The following is a 20,923-nucleotide window of genomic DNA, read 5'->3' on the forward strand; positions in this document are numbered from 1 at the left end:
ATTCAATACTTCCTCATTAGTTATGTGATCTACCCATCTAATCTTCAGCATTTTTCTTTAGCACCACGTTTCGAAAGCTTCTATTCTCTTTTTGTCCAAACTATTTATCGTCCATGTTTCCCTTCAAGACATGGCTACGCTCCATGCAAATACTGTCAGAAATGACTTACTGACACTTAAATTTATACTCGATGTTAACAAATTTCTCTTCTTCCTGGGTATCTTCTTTAATTATGAATGTAGGAAAAAGCTTTGATATCGATGCAGCTGCGAATCTGTTTGTATGATTCTTCGTGGAAATGTGGGCCTGCCGGTGTGGCCGTGCGGTTCTGGCGCTTGAGTTTGGAACCGCGTGACCGCTACAGTCGCAGGTTCGAATCCTGCCTCGAGCATGGATGTGTGTGATGTCCTTAGGTTCGTTAGGTTTAAGTAGTTCGAAGTTCTAGGAGACTGATCACCACAGATGTTAAGTCCCATAGTGCTCAGAGCCATTTGAACCATTTTTTTGGAAATGTGATGACGCACATCTGCCTTAACTTCAGTGAGTTACTTAGACAAAACAGTGCCAAATTTCACACAACGCTTCCTGATACGTAAGTCCTTTCTTGGTAAAAACCCACTGTTTTGTGTAATCATACCAAAAGTGACATTTTCTGTTTCCATCATTCTGCATTTTCGTAAATTACGATAAGTTTGTTAGGCGGTAAACAATCGACAATTACACTTCAATCATCGAAGTACCGCCCTATATATCCACAGTAAACACTAGAACATTACTAACTTGCACTCGTTCGTATTACGTTTAGAAAGAATCGTATTATTAGATCGCCATTCAAATGAGAACTGCCCGATTCTTCCGCGAGGTGCTGCTTAAATTGATCCTGCCCTGTGCCACTGGAGAAGTCTGGTATTTTTCCGAATGATAGCGCTCCTGCTTGATTGTCGATACTGGATACGCAACAGACAACGTCATTTGTTGAAAGAAAAAAAACACCAACTGAGGCTGCATTTACAGATTGTGCTAACCGGATAACCCGCTAACTGTTGGCGTTACTGCAGTACTTGCCCAAGGTCTATAGAGAACAGGTCTGGTCATGCTACCATGATTATTTGCGATCGCGGGCATGTTGGGTCTAGCCTATGACGCGACTGTAGCAGATTGTGTTTGAACTGGGTGTAGTATTTGTCGCTAGAAAGTGTGTTTATTTAGAAAAGGGCTACTGTGCTGCACCAAATTGTAGTCCAAGTTCCGTGAGGTAAGTAAATTAACGGTTACAAGAATTACAGCTGAAATATCGTATGTTTACGATTTTTTTAAAGCTTCACTTTGAGGATTCACTGTTCAAGTAAGGAGGGCTGATGAAAGAAGACAGCTAAAATGGAATGCCATTCCAACGAAATTTGACGTCCCAAATCCAACCAAAGTAGTTTCTTCTGAACATCCAAAAGCAGGTACAAACATTTATGAAAGCATACCGTTTTACTGAAACGAAATGAGCAATATTGGTCTTGCACATAGTCAGCATTTAATTTCTAAACTTAAATATATAATTTCCGGCACAAAAGATAGGCAAACTGTTTTCGGAACGGTAATTATTTCTGGAAGCAACCGCTCTGTTCTCTAGCGACATAACACTGTGCCGTCTGCTCTAGCCCTAATATGGCGGCTCCGTAAGGAACATTTGTGTTGTAACAGTATTTTGCAAAATGGGGACAAAATTGGGTGTTACGGAGGTTCAAAAAATGGTTCAAATGGCTCTGAGCACTATGGGACTCAACTGCTGTGGTCATTAGTCCCCTAGAAATTAGAACTACTTAAACCTAACGACATCACACACATCCATGCCCGAGGAAGGATTCGAAGGTGCGACCGTAGCAGTCGCACGGTTCCGGACTGCGCGCCTAGAACCGCGAGACCACCGCGGCCGGCTGTTACGGAGGTGTCGGAACAAGAAGGTCCATAATGATGACGATACCGATATATCGGTGCGGATGGCAAGCCTAGGGAAGGGATAGATGGGTCGCTTGACAGCAGCCCCCACCCCACACCCACCCCCTCCCTCCAGATGCGGAGTACCGAGTTTTTATTCATCACATAATTCTCATAAGCTTGCAGAAGTGGTTTCCGTGACTCAGATAATGTAACACCAGACATTCGATTATGGAGCACTCACTAACTGGCTTCATTTGCTAATCAGTCGCTCTGCTTTCCGTAACAGTGAGCACGCTGGTGCTCTACCAATCAAACGGGGGCGGTAAAAAAGCTGCTCTTGTGTGACGTCTCGACTTCCTTTATTCTTCGAGTGTTGTGTGAGGGTGGCTAAGAAGCGCTTCCGAACAGTAGAGGAATCAAATTCCCCGTCACAGTCGTCTTAACGTGAGCAACAACAGGTAAGCACAACGCTTCCTAGAACATTGTTTGTTTGTCTCCGAAGCATTAAAATTTGTTGTCTACATTATTACTTTCGAGGAAGATTAGTCAAAGGCTCCTTATGACTAGTTATTTTTGTTTATAACCAACAGTGTTCTCAGTTCTGATTTCCTACTTCAGACTTGTGAAATTCAGTACTAAATGATGTTAACAGGTGAATAAAAATATCTTTTCTAAATATTTTGCAACTGTATTACCTAGCTTATTAATCATTTTGTTGGAAACATGTCAAATACAGTCGTAAATTAATATAATTAACATTATAATCAGCCATCGTAGTAAATGCTTTCAAGGTCGACCTTCTACTCATTGATTTGTAGTGATGGGCTAAACTGCGATTTTCCGATATCAGTGATTTCTGTGAATGCTACTTTTCATTATCTGCTATTCTTAACTGTGATTTGTCGCAGTTACAGTGTCGCAGTTAAGGAACGTAGGTCGCGTATCCCTCCGCCACTGCTATTTCTGCGATTTCTGCTACTTCCGCGATTTCTGTGACTTCTGCTACTTCTGCGATTTCTGTGACTTTTGCTACTTCTGCGATTTCTGTGACTTCTGCGATTTACCACCGTATGAAAAAAGTTACATCTGCCCACACAGAAAATTGCATCTCAACAAATCTGTCATTGGTAAGTGAGTTTTACGTTTGTTCTTCCGTTGGCTTTAATTATGTATTAAAGAAACAACTGTGAAAACATTAATAGTGTAATTAATATGTAAGTAGCCATACAGTAGCGTAATAGTTCGTGTTTAGAAAATGAATTCTAACATATTGTTATGTTCACAGGTACCCGAACTACATTTCAGTCACTCAGTAAATTGATAACTCAAAATATCATCGTCAACAGATCTGGAGAAATTGCCACTGCGTCTTTAGACCGTTTTCGTCAGACGAGAGGTTAGTTTCTAAGTTTTCGATGGACTTAATTACTTCAGTGAGATCGTTCTTGCAAATGTTAAATATACCCCACTGAGTGGCTTTCATTACAGCAAATATTAGCAATCTACTCCGTCAATTATATTGCTTGTAATTAGTGACAGCAAAAATTGTTTAATAATCCTTGTGATTTTGCAGACACAGTTCTGACTCTTGATTGCTGGTTGCTGTACGTATCTATCCACATCAAGGCTATTGAGAGAGACTCGTGAAGATTCAAGACAGCTCTTAGAGGATTTGCAGTTTAAAAGTGACATAATTGTGAAATAAGTGTGCAGATGAGTGATTAAACTGTGTTTTATTGAAGTTGTTATGCGATTTTAAAGGAATAATAAATGTTAAATATAGTGACTGAATAATGAAAATCTCATTTTCCACATGTTTAAGCCGTCCTATACCCGTAATTTTCCGCCATATATTTACTGGTAAACACTAGTTGAAGAGTGACATGCCGCCGCTGCCGTTCCCCCCCCCCCCCCCCCACTCCCCTTCTCCACAATCTTGGTGTGGCACTGACCTGTAACATAGCCCGAGGTATAGTTTATGCATTTTGAGGCTGTTGATATGAAAGTGGAAAGTACAGATCTTCCAGTTAAATCAGGAATAGCTTAAGTGCAGTACTTGAAAGTAACACAGGAAAAGCTTACTTATGTATGTGCTTGTAGTGTCAGCAAAAAGGTCGTGTGTGTGAAGTTGCCATGTAGAACACCAGGGGCAAAACTTTTATCCCGAGTCTTGAACTGCGCTGGAATAAAAGTGAGGCATTCATATGACTCAATAATGCTGTTCTCATTACACTACACTTATACAGATGTCTGAGTTCTGCTGTGTTAACATTGCAAAGTCCTGTAGACATGTGAAGTATTAACCAAAATTGTCATATTGGAAGCAGTATCACATTTGTTACGTTACTTGATATTTTCAGGAGAAAAAGGCAATGTTGCTTCTTATTAATATAATACATTCAGAGTCACAGCATGTTTGACCAATCATAACTGATGCTGAATGTGCATGTCGTCATATAATGTGATGGGCTTATTTCAATAGTGGTACAAGTCCATTACCTCCACTTTTCTGTCTATAATGCTTCTGAAATTAATGATCCAAACAAACATTAATAAAGGTTCATTTCTAGCAAGAAGCCACATGCTTGAATATTTCTGGTATCTCAACTGTAGATTTTTCAGCGCTCATTTAACTTTACGACTCTGCATCTCAAAATGAACAAAAATGGACTTGTACCACTAATGAAATAAGTCCTTAATACGTACACACAGCACACCGATCTCGTGAGGCACAAGGTTCTTATAACGAAGTACGTACGTCGTTCAACAGATGGCACTAGGAAAAGAATGTTAACTGCGATTTTTAGTTGCTACTTGTGACTCTTAGTTGCAATTTGTCACAGAAATCGCAGAAAGCAGTATGGAATTCGGCCAAGAGATGGCTCACGGCGTTTATTGTGAAATGCTACTTGCGACTGCTAACTGTGACTGAAATCGCAGTTAGATTTTGTAAAGTTGTTACTGTGATATCTGTGACTTCTCAATCACTGTGATTTCTAACAGATACGCGATTTCCTGCCACCACTATTGATTTGCATTAAACGGAATTAGCGAAGTTCACACTCATTACTACAAATAAGCAACACATTTGAACGCAAACATCACTATAATATGCCAATCGTTTTCATGCTGGCGCAGCAGCAAACTATAGTTACTCCGAGATTTAATACACGTATAGCATTTTCAAACTCCAGAGACAGTTAACGTCTACTTGATTTTCATATTCATAATGTGAAATGTGCTTGTTTCTACATTCGTCTTGCAAAGTTAACTGAAAAACAATTACTTCGGTATGCGAAAATAGTAATCTTACGCTTTTAAGACTACTGATACGATACCATCTCGATATATGGTGGGATCAGACAGCAGTGATTTTGCGTATGCAAAGGTACTAAAAACGATCAAAACGCTTCCAAAACCTTATCCGTACAGTTTCCATACTATCACAACATTCTATGGCACTAAGTTTAAACTGGTGCCGGCGTAATCGGGCTCTTATACATACATAGTAGCAAACCCTGACGTGGGGGTATAGCTCAGTGGTAGAGCATTCGACTGCAGATCGAGAGGTCCCCGGTTCAAACCCGGGTGCCCCCTTCGTTTTACCTTCTTCGTTTTAATTGTAATTACAAATTTTGTACGCTGTTTCAGAAGTTGGCTTTCAGTAATTGCATGCTTGTAATTACTACAAAAGAAAATACTCTGTTGGTCAATGCTCAATTTTCTTGTAACACTGGCGAATTCACTTTGTAATACGACACGAATGAACGCTTAAAAGAAGTAGCAGCTGGATTTTACGAGATTTTTCTGTCAGCTTTCGAAGTTTGTCATTTATTTCTTCGTTCTGCGTGTGTTTATTGCAATGAAAAATAATTCGGAGGCAAGGACTAGGAGGCACAGTGCGTAGTCACTGGCTACCAATCTACATAGTTCTACACAGTTAACGTCATCAGCTTTACATAGCGACGTATATGCCATCTTTTTTAAATACACGAAAATTCGAATAAAATTAATAATTGCACTAACATTGTTATTTGTAGTGGGATTGTTTATAGTAGGAATCGTATATTTCCGTCCCTTTGATCTCTACTCCACTTTTGCAGGACAAATAATCACCAAAAATTTATTAACTGGACATATAAGAATAAAATCGAAGACAGTATTAATATCATAATATAATAATGTATTCCACCTATTAAAAAAAAATTATTTAGTGTTGTCTTGAAATTTAGAGAGTAGCTGTTAAGTTTTGATTAATGAATGCTACGACTGAATCATTATTTATCTGATCGTCGTAAAAAACTAACAGACAACACTACGATGCTAAACAGCCGCCTCATTCTTATACTATAAAGAGATACGCTTTAGGGAACTGCGTGAAACAAAAAATTCGAATTATGAGACTGAACAAACCCTCGAACTTCCTACGTCTGTAACTGCTGCTCTCCTTGCAAATGTGACACTCTTCCAGCAAAGTGCATTGCTTATGTCTACGAAATTAGTCCGTTAACATTAAATCAACCGTTGCAAAACATATAGTATCCCTTAAGGACTAACCCCGTCCGTGGTTCATAGTTCATAGTCTCAGTTTCCGGTCGCCTACCTGACCCCTTCCAGGCAACAAAAATTTCCCTTTCACTATTACATTTAATTACTGGCGGATTTTGAAATTTTAATATACTGTCATAATATACTCATTAAGAGTAAAGTTAAAGATCTTACACAGCAAGATAATTATTACTGTTCGAAACTGTGTATATCTCTTGAAGCAGCTTAGCTCACGACGCGCAAAATATCCAGTATATATTTGTCCAGTATTTGAGAGCGAGAGCACGAAAAAACTTTACACATAATTTCAAATCCTTCCGAAACGTCTTCGGAATGAGGCATGATGTTTTAATTTTTTACTTATTCACTACTAATTACTTACGCCATGCATCTGGCAGGCAGTATCCACATATATCACCGAATGTCCCTCCAAAATTGTATCATTGTACCACACATAGTTTAGGAGAAATGATGTCATAAACACTCGAGATGTGCGAAAACAACAGCGCATATTACCCCGATTATCTTCCAGTGCTTCATAACGAGGGCATTTAGCGACTTCGAAAATAAACTTAATTTCCAACCTTTTCCGAACTTATTCTCGGTTTTATGCTTAACGGCAAATATTTAACACTGTAGCTCATTTGTAAAGAAATCTGATGTAGAAGCCGTTTTATACGTGGGACTCCGATTCTTTAAAGAATCAGGGTGGGCGTTACAGGTAATACAGTGGAGAGAGAGTTCCAACAATGAAGTGGACCATAATCGCATCGAAAGTATATAACCAGCCGTAGAGCTAAAGAAACACCTAGAGATGCCTGCAAAATTCCATACGATTATAAGCGTCGGCAAGTAAGGACTAGAGGGTGACCCCCTCCTTCTCCCACCCCCCCCCCTTCCTGAAATCTGAGTACAGAGTTTTTTAATTACATTTTGTCAGACAACAAATATTGTGGCGATAAACATCAGCTCCATGGATATTCCACGAACTCTTATAGATCTGGATAAATCATTTATATCAGAAATAGCCCTTTCGTTGTTTCACCTCCCGCTGGATAAATTTCTGCGGACGCACTTCCATATGTCAAAAAGAAGGGGAACTAACAAACGTGGTCTTCTAAATCATAAAACTCGTTGACTGAGACAAGAAACTGAAAATTTGTATGTACAGTAAGATGTATGTTTTGCTTTTTAGGAGACTAAAAATTAAAGTAACGGTTCATAGATTACGCTACGGGAAGACGTAGCTTCGTCGTAAGCAGGACTCGAGTTAGAAAATGAAGAACAGCTTCACTTTTGCAATAAATCATACCGAATTCGATCCTGCCACAAAAGGAGCAGCGACGAAAGACAATGAAACGAACTCTGCGGTAATGTATGATGGCTGGAACAGTTTTATAAAAATACTTTGCATACAGTTAAAGAAAAATCTGGCGTTGAAATCGAGCCCGCTTCGTCAGTTTATTCAGACTCAGAGAAACGCGGGCGAAGTGTTACAGATATTTCAGGGAGATCTACGGCGTTATAATGCATGTAGGTATCAACAAATTATTGTTGGAAAAGGGTGTCATAAATATGCATAGTAATCGCAATGTATACACAGGAAGTCCCAGGTGGAAAGAGAAATGTGCTAGTGTATAACATTACTGGCGATGCGACTAAGTCACTCGTGTTATCTACTTTTGGATTATTCCGAACGACTGTCGTAGTTTAAATGTTTTAACGTAAACCTAGCCAAAGTGATGTTGAGCTCTTATTCGCATATAAACGAAGAACATTTTACAGTTTCTTGTTTCACTTCAGATTACGTGACCGAGCAAATTTCTTCAATCGTAAAAATGCCTGGGACAGTTAAATTAAAGTAGCCACATCTTTATCTAACCTACGTTGTAGTTCATCGTCGCTAAAGACCTTGATGTTAAGGGGACGTTCAGCTGTAAGCCCGTTCTTTCCTTAAATTAATTTCAGAAGTTTAGCTTTCCTGACCCAAGAACTGAATGCTGGTGATCAGTTTCGAGGTAACTGCTCTCGATACATCAAACACACTTGCATCTGCGTTACATTCTCAGCTATACTCCGCGAATCGCTGGAAAATGCATGGTCGAGGGTGCGTTTCCACTCCTTCCATTCACGCATGGAGCAAGGCAAGACTGCACGTAGTCACTGTACGAACTGTTTTTTCGCTAGTATTATCTGCTCAGTCTCTGTGATGAACACGTAGGGGGCTGCGGAGTATTTGTGTTTCTTGCCCTGAAAGACGGTTTTGAAGTTTTCAATGCAGCTTATAATGCGGAGTGTACGGTGTCTTTCTTATTATCAGAGTGTTCACCGGTGTTCCTCTTAAGGCCCCGTAGACGTAGAAGCAATTATAGAAACTTCCATGTTTTTCAAATAATTTGGCAGTGTGCTAGGTTGTTTGTCAAACAATGACTTTGTTTGACATGTTTGAGAGAAATTGATTGATTTGACAAATAAGTTTGACCGTGTTCGATTGCGTTTGTCAAAAGAAAAGTCAGTTGTCTGCCTGACTTCGAGACCGTACGAATGTTCTGTTCCACCGCGAATTTTGATCAAAATCAAATTTTTGTTGCTGTTTATCTCTTTGTAAATTTAGTTTCCACCATTGTGGAAGCTAAAACGATTATAAGGACAAATACAAAAAAGTCACTGACTAATACCAAAATGGTAGAGGTGTCTCATCTAAAAATGACACAGGAAGACGTAAAAAGAAAAAAAATCAAAAGTTTACCCACGATATACAAGCGGAGTGTAACAAACTCTTATCTCTTAATGCTCAATTTATTGCTTCACATGTTTCCATAATTTTGTTTCTTAGTGTTCTAAATCTGTTCCAGTTGCCAAATCTGTAAAAATTATTTGTTAGGGTACTCCAGTAATTACCTTCACATCTCTCGGTTACCAGAAGAGCGGAGAAACCGACCTCGGGAATGATGTTTGGGTTCCGGAGAAATGTAGGTACACGTGAGCCAATATTGATCGTAGACGTATCTTAGAAGATAGGTTGAAGAAAGGAAAACCTCTATTTGTAGCAATTGCAGACTTAGACAAACTTTTGACAATGTAGAATGGAATACACTCGTTGAAATTCTGAATGTATCGGGGGTAAAATACAGGGAGACAAAGATTATTTACAACTTACACGGAAACTAGGTGGCAGTTACAAGAGTCGAAAGGGCGTGAAAGGGAATCATTGGCTGAGAAGTGAGTGAGACAGGGTTTTAGCCTATCTCCAACGTTATTCAGTCTGTTTGTTCATTGAGCGAGCTCTAAACAAAACGAAAGAACTGCATGGGGAATTAGTGTTTAGTGAACTTTGAAGTTTTGTGATGACATCGTAATTCTGTCAGAGACAGTCATTGGCTCCGAAGAGCAGTTGAAAGGAATTGACAGTATCTTGAAAGGAGGACATAATATGAACAACAACTAAAGCAAAATAAGGATAATGAAATATAGTCGAATTAAATTAGGTTGAGGGGTACAGGATAAACACAGGACAAGGGTAGACATAGCAATATTCTGTACAGTAAACTGTAGCTATGTTAGGAAAGAAACAGAGCGCCGGGCAGTAAAAGAAAGCACTGACGTTCAAACCGTTATAGGTACTGAAGACTGGCTGAAGCCGGAGTTAAGTTCAGCGGGAAATTTTACAAAGGATATAATAGTGTACAGGAAGAATAGATTAAATGCAGTTGGTGGCGGTTTGTTTGTTGTTGTCAGAAGTATTTTAGCATGTAGCGAAATTGAAGTATATAGTTCATCTGAATTAGTATGATTAGAGGTTATACTTGACAACCGGAAGAGATGAATAATTCGTTCCTTTTACCGCCCTCCATCCCTCCCCCTCACCCCGCCCACTAATAAATTGATGCAGTGGCTGAACAGTTGAAAGAAAATTTAAGTCTCATTTCAAATAGATACCCCACCCACACAAATGTAGTAGTTGATGGTGACTTCAGTTTACCTTCGATATGTTGCTGAAAATACATGCTCAAAGACAGTGGTAGGCATAAAACATCGTCAAACGTTGTACTGAATGCTTTCTTTGAAAATTATTTTGAGCAATTAGTTCAGGAGCCCATTCGGGGCCGCGCGGGATTAGCCGAGCGGTCTTAGGCGCTGCAGTCATGGACTGTGCGGCTGGTCCCGGCGGAGTTTCGAGTCCTCCCTCGGGCATGGGTATGTGTGTTTGTCCTTACGATAATTTATGTTAAGTAGTGTGTAAGCTTACGGACTGATGAACTTAGCAGTTAAGTCCCATAAGTCACATTCAGAGTACAAACGGTTGCGAAACATCCTTGGCCTCTGAGCGAAAAATTATCCTGAGCAAATAGGGAGAATCATGACAGATGTAGGGATTAGTGAGCACACGGTTGTTGTAACAAGACTGACCACTGAAAAATCCAAATCCGCCAAACATAACCGCAAAATATATCTATTTAGCAAAACTGATAAAAATTCGCTTGATGGCTTTGTAAGAGAAAAACTTTACTCCTTACAGACCACGTAGGTGTAGACAAGATATGGGTTGAATTCAGAGAAATAGTATCGGTGGCAATTATGATATTTATACCGAATAAATTAACAAAGGATTGCACTCATCTCCACGATACAGAAAGTAGTGGAGAAACAACGAAGAAAGCACGGCAAATTTTGAAGAACGCAAAAACCACAAAATTGGCGACGTGTTATTGAACCTCGAAACTTAGTCTGTGCTTCAATGTTAGATGATATTAATAGATTCCTAGAAACTATTGGCTCCAAATCTGGTAGGAAATCCAAGGAGACACAATCAATACCTTCACTGTACGATGTTGTTGTTGTTGTGGTCTTCAGTCCTGAGACTGGTTTGATGCAGCTCTCCATGCTACTCTATCCTGTGCAAGCTTCTTCATCTCACAGTACCTACTGCAACCTACATCCTTCTGAATCTGCTTAATGTATTCGTCTCTTGGTCTCCCTCTACGATTTTTACCCTCCACGCTGCCCTCCAATACTAAATTGGTAATCCCTTGATGCCTCAGAACATGTCCTACCAACCGATCCCTTCTTCTCGTCAAGTTGTGCCACAAATTCTTCTTCTCCCCAATCCTATTCAGTACCTCCTCATTAGTTATGTGATCTACCCATCTAATCTTCAGCAATTTTCTGTAGCACCACATTTCGAAAGCTTCTATTCTCTTCTTGTCCAAACTCTTTATCGTCCATGTTTCACTTCCATACATGGCTACACTCCATACAAATACTTTCAGAAATGTCTTCCTGACACTTACATCTATACTCTATATTAACAAATTTCTCTTCTTCAGAAACGCTTTCCTTGCCATTGTCAGTCTACATTTTATATCCTCTTTACTTCGACCATCATCAGTTATTTTGCAAATAGCAAAACTGCTTTACTACTTTAAGTGTCTCATTTCCTAATCTAACTCCCTCAGCATCACCCGACTTAATTCGACTACATTCCATTATCCTCGTTTTGCTTTTGTTGATGTTCTTCTTACATCCTCCTTTCAAGACACTGTCCATTCCATTCAACTGCTCTTCCAAGTCCTTTGCTGTCTCTGACAGAATTACAATGTCATCGGCGAACCTCAAAGTTTTTATTTCTTCTCCATGGACTTTAATACCTACTCCGAAATTTTGTTTTGTTTCCTTTACTGCTTGTTCAATATACAAATTGAATAACATCGGGGATAGGCTACAACCCTGTCTCACTCCCTTCCCAACCACTGCCTCCCTTTCGTGCCCCTCGACTCTTATAGCTGCCATCTGGTTTCTTTACAAATTGTAAATAGCCTTTCGCTCCCTGTATTTTACCCCTGCCACCTTTAAAATTTGAAAGAGAGTATTCCAGTCAACATTGTCAAAACCTTTCTCTAAGTCTACAAATGCTAGAAACGTAGGTTTGCCTTTCCTTAGTCTTTCTTCTAAGATAAGGCGTAAGGTCAGTATTGCCTCACGTGTTCCAGTATTTCTACGGAATCCAAACTGATCTTCCCCGAGGTCGGCATATACAAGTTTTTCCATTCGTCTGTAAAGAATTCGCGTTAGTATTTTGCAGCTGTGACTTATTAAACTGATAGTTCGGTAATTTTCACGTTTGTCAACGCGCTTTCTTTGGGATTGGAATTAATATATTCTTCTTGAAGTCTGGCGGTATTTTGTCTGTCTTATACATCTTGCTCACCAGATGGTAGAGTTTTGTCAGGACTGGCTCTCCCAAGGCCGTCAGTAATTCTAATGGAATGTTGTCTACTCTGGGGGCCTTGTTTCGACTCAGGTCTTTCAGTGCTCTGTCAAATTCTTCACGCAGTATCGTATCTCCCATTTCATCCTCATCTACATCCTCTTCCATTTCCATGATATTGTCCTCATGTACATCGCCCTTGCATAGACCCTTTATATACTCCTTCCACTTTCTGCTTTCACTTCTTTCCTTAGAACTGGGTTTCCATCTGAGCTCTTGATGTTCATACAAGTGGTTCTCTTTTCTCCAAAGGTCTCTTTAATTTTCCTGTAGGCAGTATCTATCTTACCCCTGATGAGATAAGCCTCTACATCCTTACATTTGTCCTCTAGCCATCCCTGCTTAGCCATTTTGCATTTCCTGTCGATCTCATTTTTGAGACGTTTGTATTCCTTTTTGCCTGTTTCATTTACTGCATTTTTATATTTTCTCCTTCCATCAATTAAATTCAATATTTCTTCTGTTACCCAAGAATTTCTACTAGCCCACGTATTTTTACCTACTTGTTCCTCTGCTGCCTTCACTACTTCATCCCTCAAAGATACCCATTCTTCTTCTACTAGCAATGGTAAGTTACCGATGAAGCGTCACTTAAGCAGAGTCACTAAATATAGTTTTCTGAAGTTCTTTCACCAAGGAAGACGAGGTAAATATTCCAGGATTCGAATCAAGAACAACAGCCAATATGAGTGACTTAGAAGTAGAAGTCTTCGGTGTAGTGAAGCTGCTTAAATGACGGGATAGTCTTCGGTCCAGATAGCATACCAGTCAGGTTCTTTTCAGCATATTCTGATACAATAGCCCCATACTTAGCAATCCTTTACGACCACTCCCACATCGAAAGATCTGTAAATATTCTGATACAATAGCCCCATACTTAGCAATCCTATACAAGCACTCTAACATCGAAAGATCTGTAAGTAAAGACTGGACGGTTGTACAGGCCACACCAATATTCCAGAATGGAAATAGGAATTGCAGACCCATATCACTGACGTCGATTTATAGACTAAATTTTGAACGTATCTGTGGTCGATCATTGTGAATTATCTCGAAGGAAATGGTCTGTTGACACATAGCACCTTTCAGAAAATATCGTTCTTGTGAAACACAACTAGCTCTTTAAATACGCGCGAAGTAATGAGTGCTATCGGCATGGATCACAATTAATTCCACATGTCTATGTTTCCCTAAGATTTTTTACACCGCTCCTCACAAGAGACTTCTAATCAAAGTCATCGAGTAAAACGGAAGTGATATCTCGCGTTTCCCAAGAAAGTGTTAAAGAACTTCTGCTGTTTCTAGTCTAAATAATCTGAGCAGGCCTCAGATTTTTTGCATATTCTGCTACCATTTGGCGTGTAGTAGAGCCATCAGAATATCGAAACTAATTGCAAAATCACTTACACACGATATCTGTACGGTGCGAAAAGTGGTAATTGACTGTGGATAAGGTAAAGTTTGAGTTCATCCATATGAGAGCTTAAGGAAACTTCGGTTACACGGTATATCACACAATTTTAAAGGCTGTCAGTTCGACGAAATATCTAAGAATTATAGTTGCGAACAACTTAAGTTGGAACGATCACGTGGATAATGAATGTTGTTGGGAAGGCAAACTAAAGACTGCGTTTTATTGACAGAACACAATCTGCGACAGGTCGTACGGAGTGATTTAAGTGCACATTTTTCCCACTCCCACGGTAGAGAAATATTCTGAACATGGTTCGGAGGACCTTCTGCCTGGTATTCAAGTGAGAATAACAGAGAAGTCACATAGACGTAGATTAGGAAACACTGAAGTTACCAGATGAATTTTGCTATTTGGGTAGCAAAATAACAGATCAAGACTGCTGTAGAGAGGATATAAAATGGCTGGGGCAAGAAAAGCGTTACTGAAGAAGAGAAATTTGTTAACATTGAATATTAATTTAAGTGTTAGGAAGTCTTTCATGAAAGTATTTGTCTGGAGTTTCATCTTGTATGGAAATGTTGATAAGCATTTCAGACAAGAAAAGAACAGAAGCTGTGTTGAATTTTATGGGGTAATTTTCGTTCTCCGAAACATTTGTGAGCATACATGTTCGATAATTCTAGAACGGATGAACATCCGCGATAGAGGCCTATAATTATATATATCTAACCGCCCTTATTGGAAACGGGAATTAATTACACTTTTCTTCCAATCACTTGGTAACCTTCGAGGCCCCAACGATCTACGATGATCTACTTTTTTGACATAATCTCTGTAGAATCTCATCGATGTCTCGTGGGTTCCAGATGTCTTTCCATTGTTGAATCAGTTTAATTGTATTTATATTCCACGATCACTTAGGTTAATATTTGCCACAATGACATCAGTACGTTGATCCTGCTAACAGTAGACGCACATGAATGGGTAGATTTCGTGCTCCTTCTTTCTTTTGGGGTCTTTAATCTTTGGAACGGTTCGATGCGGCTCGCCACGAATACCTCTTCACTCAGATTAGCGCTTGCCTCCTACCTCCTCAACTGTTGGTTGGATGTATTCGAGTCTGTCTTCCCCTACAGTTTTTACCCTTTACAGCTCCGTCTAGTACCATGGAAGTTATTCCCTGATGTCTCATCAGATGTCCTGTCACCCTGTCCCTTCTTCTTGTCAGTTTTATTTTTTCGTATGTTCCTTTCTTCGTTAATTATACAGAGAACCATCTCGTGCCATATCTTATCAGTCTGTCTAATTTTTAACATCCTTTTGTAGCAAAACATCTGAAGTGCTTCGATTCTCTTCTTTCCTGTTTTTGCCACAGTCCATTTTTCACTACATTCTCAGAAATTTGTTCCTCATACTAAGGCCTATGTTTGGTACTGGCATATTACGTTTGAGAAGGAATGCCTTTTTTCCAGTGCTACTCTGCCTTTTATGTCCTCCTTGCTTCATCCGGCATAAGTTTTTTGATCCATGTGTAGCAGAATTCCTTTACTTCGTCTACTTCGTGGTTCTCGATTTTGATTTTAAGTTTGCAACTAATATCATTTCCACCGTTCTTCATTAATTTATTTTCTCTATTTTACTCTCAGTCCACATTCTATACTCGTCAGCCTGTTCATTCTACAGCAGCTCCTTTCATTCTTCACTAATTTCACTGAGGGTAGCACTGGCATCAGCGAATTTTATCATTGGTATCGTTTCATCCTGAATTGTAATCTCACTCTTGAAATTTTCTTCATTTTTGTCATTGCTTCTTCATTGTACAGATTGAACTGTAGGGGCGAAATACATCCCTGTGTTACACTCGGTTTAATCCTAGCATTTATTTCTTGGTTTTTCATTACTATTGTTGGTTCTTGTAGATATCGTATATTATCCGTCTTTTCCTATAACTTACTCCTATTTTTCTCAGGATTTCCCACTTCTTGCACCATTTTATACTGTCGAACGACTTTTTTTTTTAAGTAGACAAATTGTGCGAACGCGTCTTCATTATTCTCTCTATTTGCTTTCGCTACCAATCACGTCAGAAATGTCTGATGCCCTTACCTTTTCCGAAAGCCAAACTGATCGTGATCTAACAGATCACCAATTTTCTATTCTAATCTTCTGTGTATTACTCTTGCCAGCAAATTGGATGGGTGAGCTATTAAGATGACTGAGCGATTTTTCTCACACTATCTGCACTTGCTACATTCGAAATTGTGCGGATGATAATTTTCGAAAGTCTGATGGTATATCTCTAGTCTCATAGATTGCAAACACCAATTTGCATAGTCGCGTGCTCACAATGTCACCGAATGATTTTAAAAATTCCGAAGAAGGGTTGATAGAAGAGATAGAGAAGATCCAACGGAGAGCAGCGCTCTTCGTTACAGGATCATTTAGTAATTGCGAAAGCGTTACGGAGATGATAGATAAACTCCAGTGGAAGACTCTGCAGGAGAGACGCTCAGTAGCGCGGTACGGGCTTTTGTTAAAGTTTCGAGAACATACCTTCACCGAAGAGTCAAGCAGTATATTGCTCCCTCCTACATATATCTCGCGAAGAGACCATGAGGATAAAATCAGAGAGATTAGAGCCCACACAGAAGCATACCGACAATCCTTCTTTCCACGTACAATACGAGACTGGAATAGAAGGGAGAACCGATAGAGGTACTCAGGGTACCCTCCGCCACACACCGTCAGGTGGCTTGCGGAGTATGGATGTAGATGTAGATGTAGATGCCTTATTTTAAGGCAGTCTACCAATGCTCTATTAAACTCTGAGTATCAAGCAGGATACCAATATATTTCATATCGACTCCCATTTGTTGTTCAGTCACGCTATCAGACAAGGCCTTCAGTATACTGTTTCCACCTTTTCGTTCTGTCTTCTGCAGCTGATAGTGAATTTTCCACCTTTGGAAAATATTGAAATCTGCTCAGGTACTTTATTTTTTTTTTAATTTTGCAAATAATATTTAATTATTTTTAATGAAGTCTTCTTCAAGATTCTGTAATTGTTGTTTTACATTTTTCGTTTATGCTTAGTCGGAAAATTTTTTAAGTTTAAGGGAGTTGGTCATTAAGTAGTAGATTCGACGACTTCCCACAACGGCCGTCTTACTCCACAAATATAGCATTATGTGACCTTAGAAAATATGGACATAGTATTTTTCTCGGTTGACAGCAACAATGATCTCAGCAATGATTCATTTCCCTTTCATTCTTTATTGTTTCCTGTTCAGTGGTACTCAGTCCAATGTTAGATACAACTGTGATTAAAAATGTATCGAAGTTACTTGCTGAAGGAGAAATATCGCAGGTTTTGGAAAAATCTACAGATTCTCAAATTGAATTTGATGAAACTGACGATGTAGTGAACTAACCTTAAGAGGAATGTGTTGTTCACGAGGATATGGACAGTGATAGAGTACCTACACATGCTGAGGATGAACTCTGGGCACCTGAAACTGATGACGGCGCAGCTTGAAGCACTGAGAAAATTTATAGCTTCAAACATCCTCATATTGGAAGACGAATAGCACAAAACATAGTGACAGAAAGAGAGTGCATAAGAGACAAAGGTAAAGTAGGAACAATAAGAGAATCATATGACAAATTTCTGTCTCCAGAAATTGTCAACATCATAATAAAGTATACCAATGAAGAGGCACTGAAGCAGAAAATACCCAAGACATACTTGAATTCATGGCATATACAGGGCTACATATTATTATGGGAAAGGAAAACGTGAGCAAGTCATCTGTTACAGATTTATGGTCCTACACACCAGGGAGGTTTGTTTATACTGCTACCATGAGCCGAGCCAGATTCAAGCAGGTTACTAAAATAGTAAGATTTGACTGTCGAGAAAACGTGGTAGTTTACTGCAGTAAGAGAAGTTTTTGATAAAATGAATGAATGAATTACTGCCAACCTTGCAGTTGGTTATGGTAGGATAAAAATGTTCCCTATCTGTGCTACATACTGTAGTGATATTTGAATCAAAAGTTGCAGATGTTCCACACACAAATAAGACGAGAATGTGCTATGTCTCACAATAGAACATGACAGATCCCATATTACTGACCAACATTAATGTACACCAAAAATAAACTCAGAAAAAAGTGACATTGATCAGTAATCACTATGCAACCTGGATGTAAAAGTCTGATCTGTAAGTGTAGAACAGCATGGTGTCTTCAGATTCATGTGCTTCCATTATCCGCCATGTTTTAATTTGGCAAACGAATTTCAATTGGTCTGTACGTGACAAAGAACTACAGACAGATTTCTTGTTTTGAAGTTTTTGTCAACATGTGATGTAATAGGCTGGTGTGAGAGCTGAATGTAAAAGCATTTTCTTTTAATGTTCTATTGACATTTCCTAGCAACCATGTTGAAATTTGGTAAGAAACGAAGTATGGACATATATGGCTGACGCAATCAGACAGATGAAGTTTAACATCCATGTAGTATAGAGATCAATGCCATTGACGCTTATTAGTATCGCAAAATCAAAGATGCTAAAAGTACATATCAGTTGTTTACATCAAGCGATACAGTTTGTCAGTCAGTAACATTTCATGACATTTTCACTGTAGAAATTCTTCAAATTAGAACTAACAGCTATTTAAATAATTATAATAATAGATTTGAATCATTTCGAAAATTTCGTTCATTAAACTGAACACAACTTTTCACGATTTTAAATATCTCCTGAACATATATTTTAGTATCTTTGTACCTAAGTATAATAATTTTCTATAATATATTTAATCATTATAAAGAAAACTTAAAAGCATATAATTTCTTAATTTCTTATTTTTGTGTATCAGGTAATCTGGTAGTCTGAGTGTTGGCGGTGCTTCTCTGAGTATCGGTGTGTATTCAGTACACCAATTCAATTGTTTGTTGTATGATGTGCACCAGTTTGTCGTGAAAATAATGTCATTGAAGCGTTTCATTACATCTTGGATCCCAAACTTGTTCTGTAGTATGGCACATCACTAACAACAGTTGCATCGGGACACATCTTGTGGTACTAGGAGGTTGTAATTAAAGTGCAGCTATCCATGGAGGTCCAGCGTGGGTTGTAATTATCGTATGGCAGCGAAACTTGGAACATACGCTAATGCGTTAATGTGGAACCGCTTTACACTGGAAAAAACATAGTTACAATTTTGGCCACCGGGTGCAAATCTGACGCTGCACAGCATCTCGTCGACGTCTCCGGTGCTCATATTGAACAAACTGTGTAAGTGACAGTTAGTAATAAAATAATCATTACGTCTTTCTCACTTGTTCAGCATTTCCGCTCACGTCCCTTTTTTCCTAATTCATTATGTATGCTAACATTTCCATACGTCCTTCTTGCATTCGCAGCGCCAGATTTGCACCTGCCGGTCACCACGTTTCGCTGCCATACGTTATTAACGGCCCTCACTGGACGTCTGTCAGCAGCTGCGCTTTAATTGTAACCCCCCCCCCCCCCCCCCCGCTACGTTTTTGATAGGCTGTCTTTTGCGTGGAATGTAATATGGGACATATTGAATGAACGCCGCGCCCTCTGCCTCAGGTTCTGCACAGAAGACGGCGGCGGCGTTGCTGGAGGCGCGCGTGGCGGAGCAGTGCCACGGCTACTACGCGTGGGCGGTGGCGCTGGCGGTGCTGCTGTCTGTGTCCGTGGCGGCGCTCGCCGCCCTAGTCTGGCTGCAGAGGGCGCCGCGGCGCTGCTGGCCTGGGGGCGGTGCCGTCGCCGGCGACGCGTCCATCGTGCGCATCAGCAACGGGCCGCGCCGGACCGCCGGCGGCGGCAGCGATGGGGACCACATCGCCATTCTCAATGAGGAGTAACGGGCGCCTTGCTGGCTCACCTCTGTTCAGTCTCCTGCCGTCCAGATGGCAGCACAAGCGCGGCGCTCTGCACTCAGACACCAAAGACAGTCTGTTCAGTAGCTCCTAGTGAAAATGTGGGGACGTGAGTAATCTGCTACGTGCAGCTGAACATTATTGCGAAATGCGCACTGGACGTCAAACCCACTCTGGTGGAGTATATACCAATTATCTGACAATTTCAAAACAAACGCACGAGTGAACAGCTTAGCCAAGCAAAGTGTGTATGTGGTCAAGATTTGCAACACTACACTGTACTGTGCTGCTGTGAGTGGGAGAGGAGCTGATGATACATTCAGCACAAACAGAAACTGATAATAGAACAGTCACCATTACTATTCTCCACAAAGAAAGAATTCATGTGCATGCTGAATAAAGTTGTCCCAGGAATAATGAAAATAATTTATTGATGAAAGTGGCAAAAAATAAATATTTTATAATACAAATCGATGTTAATTATTGTCATTGCTTTGTACTCTCTTTTTGTTCCTCTGACTGTACGTGGCGTACAGGATCAGCAGCAGCATGTTATGTCTTTAACCAACCCCATTTTCGTTTTATGCATGTGATGACAATGATGCAAGCCTTCAAGCTCATGGAAAGGTACTAGATGCCAGGCATGTTTAAATACTATGATGGCTATCCAGAAACCACAGTGGATCTCGAAACTGTTTTATTTGCAACAGTTAGCTGCACTTACCATCAACTTCTCTGCATCGTAGCTGCTCTGTCATAGACATGGCATCGTACCAACGAAGATAGCTTCCCATGATTTCCAACAATTTTCTGTGAGCCAAGTCCAGGCTACATGGAGGGTGAT

At 39.8% G+C, this 20,923-nt stretch overlaps 1 protein-coding gene and 1 non-coding gene across 2 annotated transcripts in view; both read left to right on the plus strand.

Annotated features, from left to right (window-relative positions):
- The window catches only part of LOC126323780 (leucine-rich repeat-containing protein 15-like), a 108,484-nt gene extending 87,935 nt beyond the window's left edge, over positions 1-20,549 (plus strand). Inside the window, exon 4 of the mRNA XM_049994781.1 lies at positions 19,787-20,549. Within this exon, the coding sequence (XP_049850738.1) occupies positions 19,787-20,064 (278 nt within the window). The 3' untranslated portion in view covers positions 20,065-20,549. The remainder of the gene's footprint in view (positions 1-19,786) is intronic.
- On the plus strand, positions 5,459-5,530 carry Trnac-gca (transfer RNA cysteine (anticodon GCA)). Its single transcript has one exon. It is a non-coding gene; the product is annotated as a tRNA-Cys (tRNA).
- Positions 20,550-20,923: the final 374 nt, after the last annotated feature.

This window comes from Schistocerca gregaria, chromosome 2 (assembly GCF_023897955.1).
Source record: "Schistocerca gregaria isolate iqSchGreg1 chromosome 2, iqSchGreg1.2, whole genome shotgun sequence".
Taxonomy (NCBI): domain Eukaryota; kingdom Metazoa; phylum Arthropoda; class Insecta; order Orthoptera; family Acrididae; genus Schistocerca; species Schistocerca gregaria.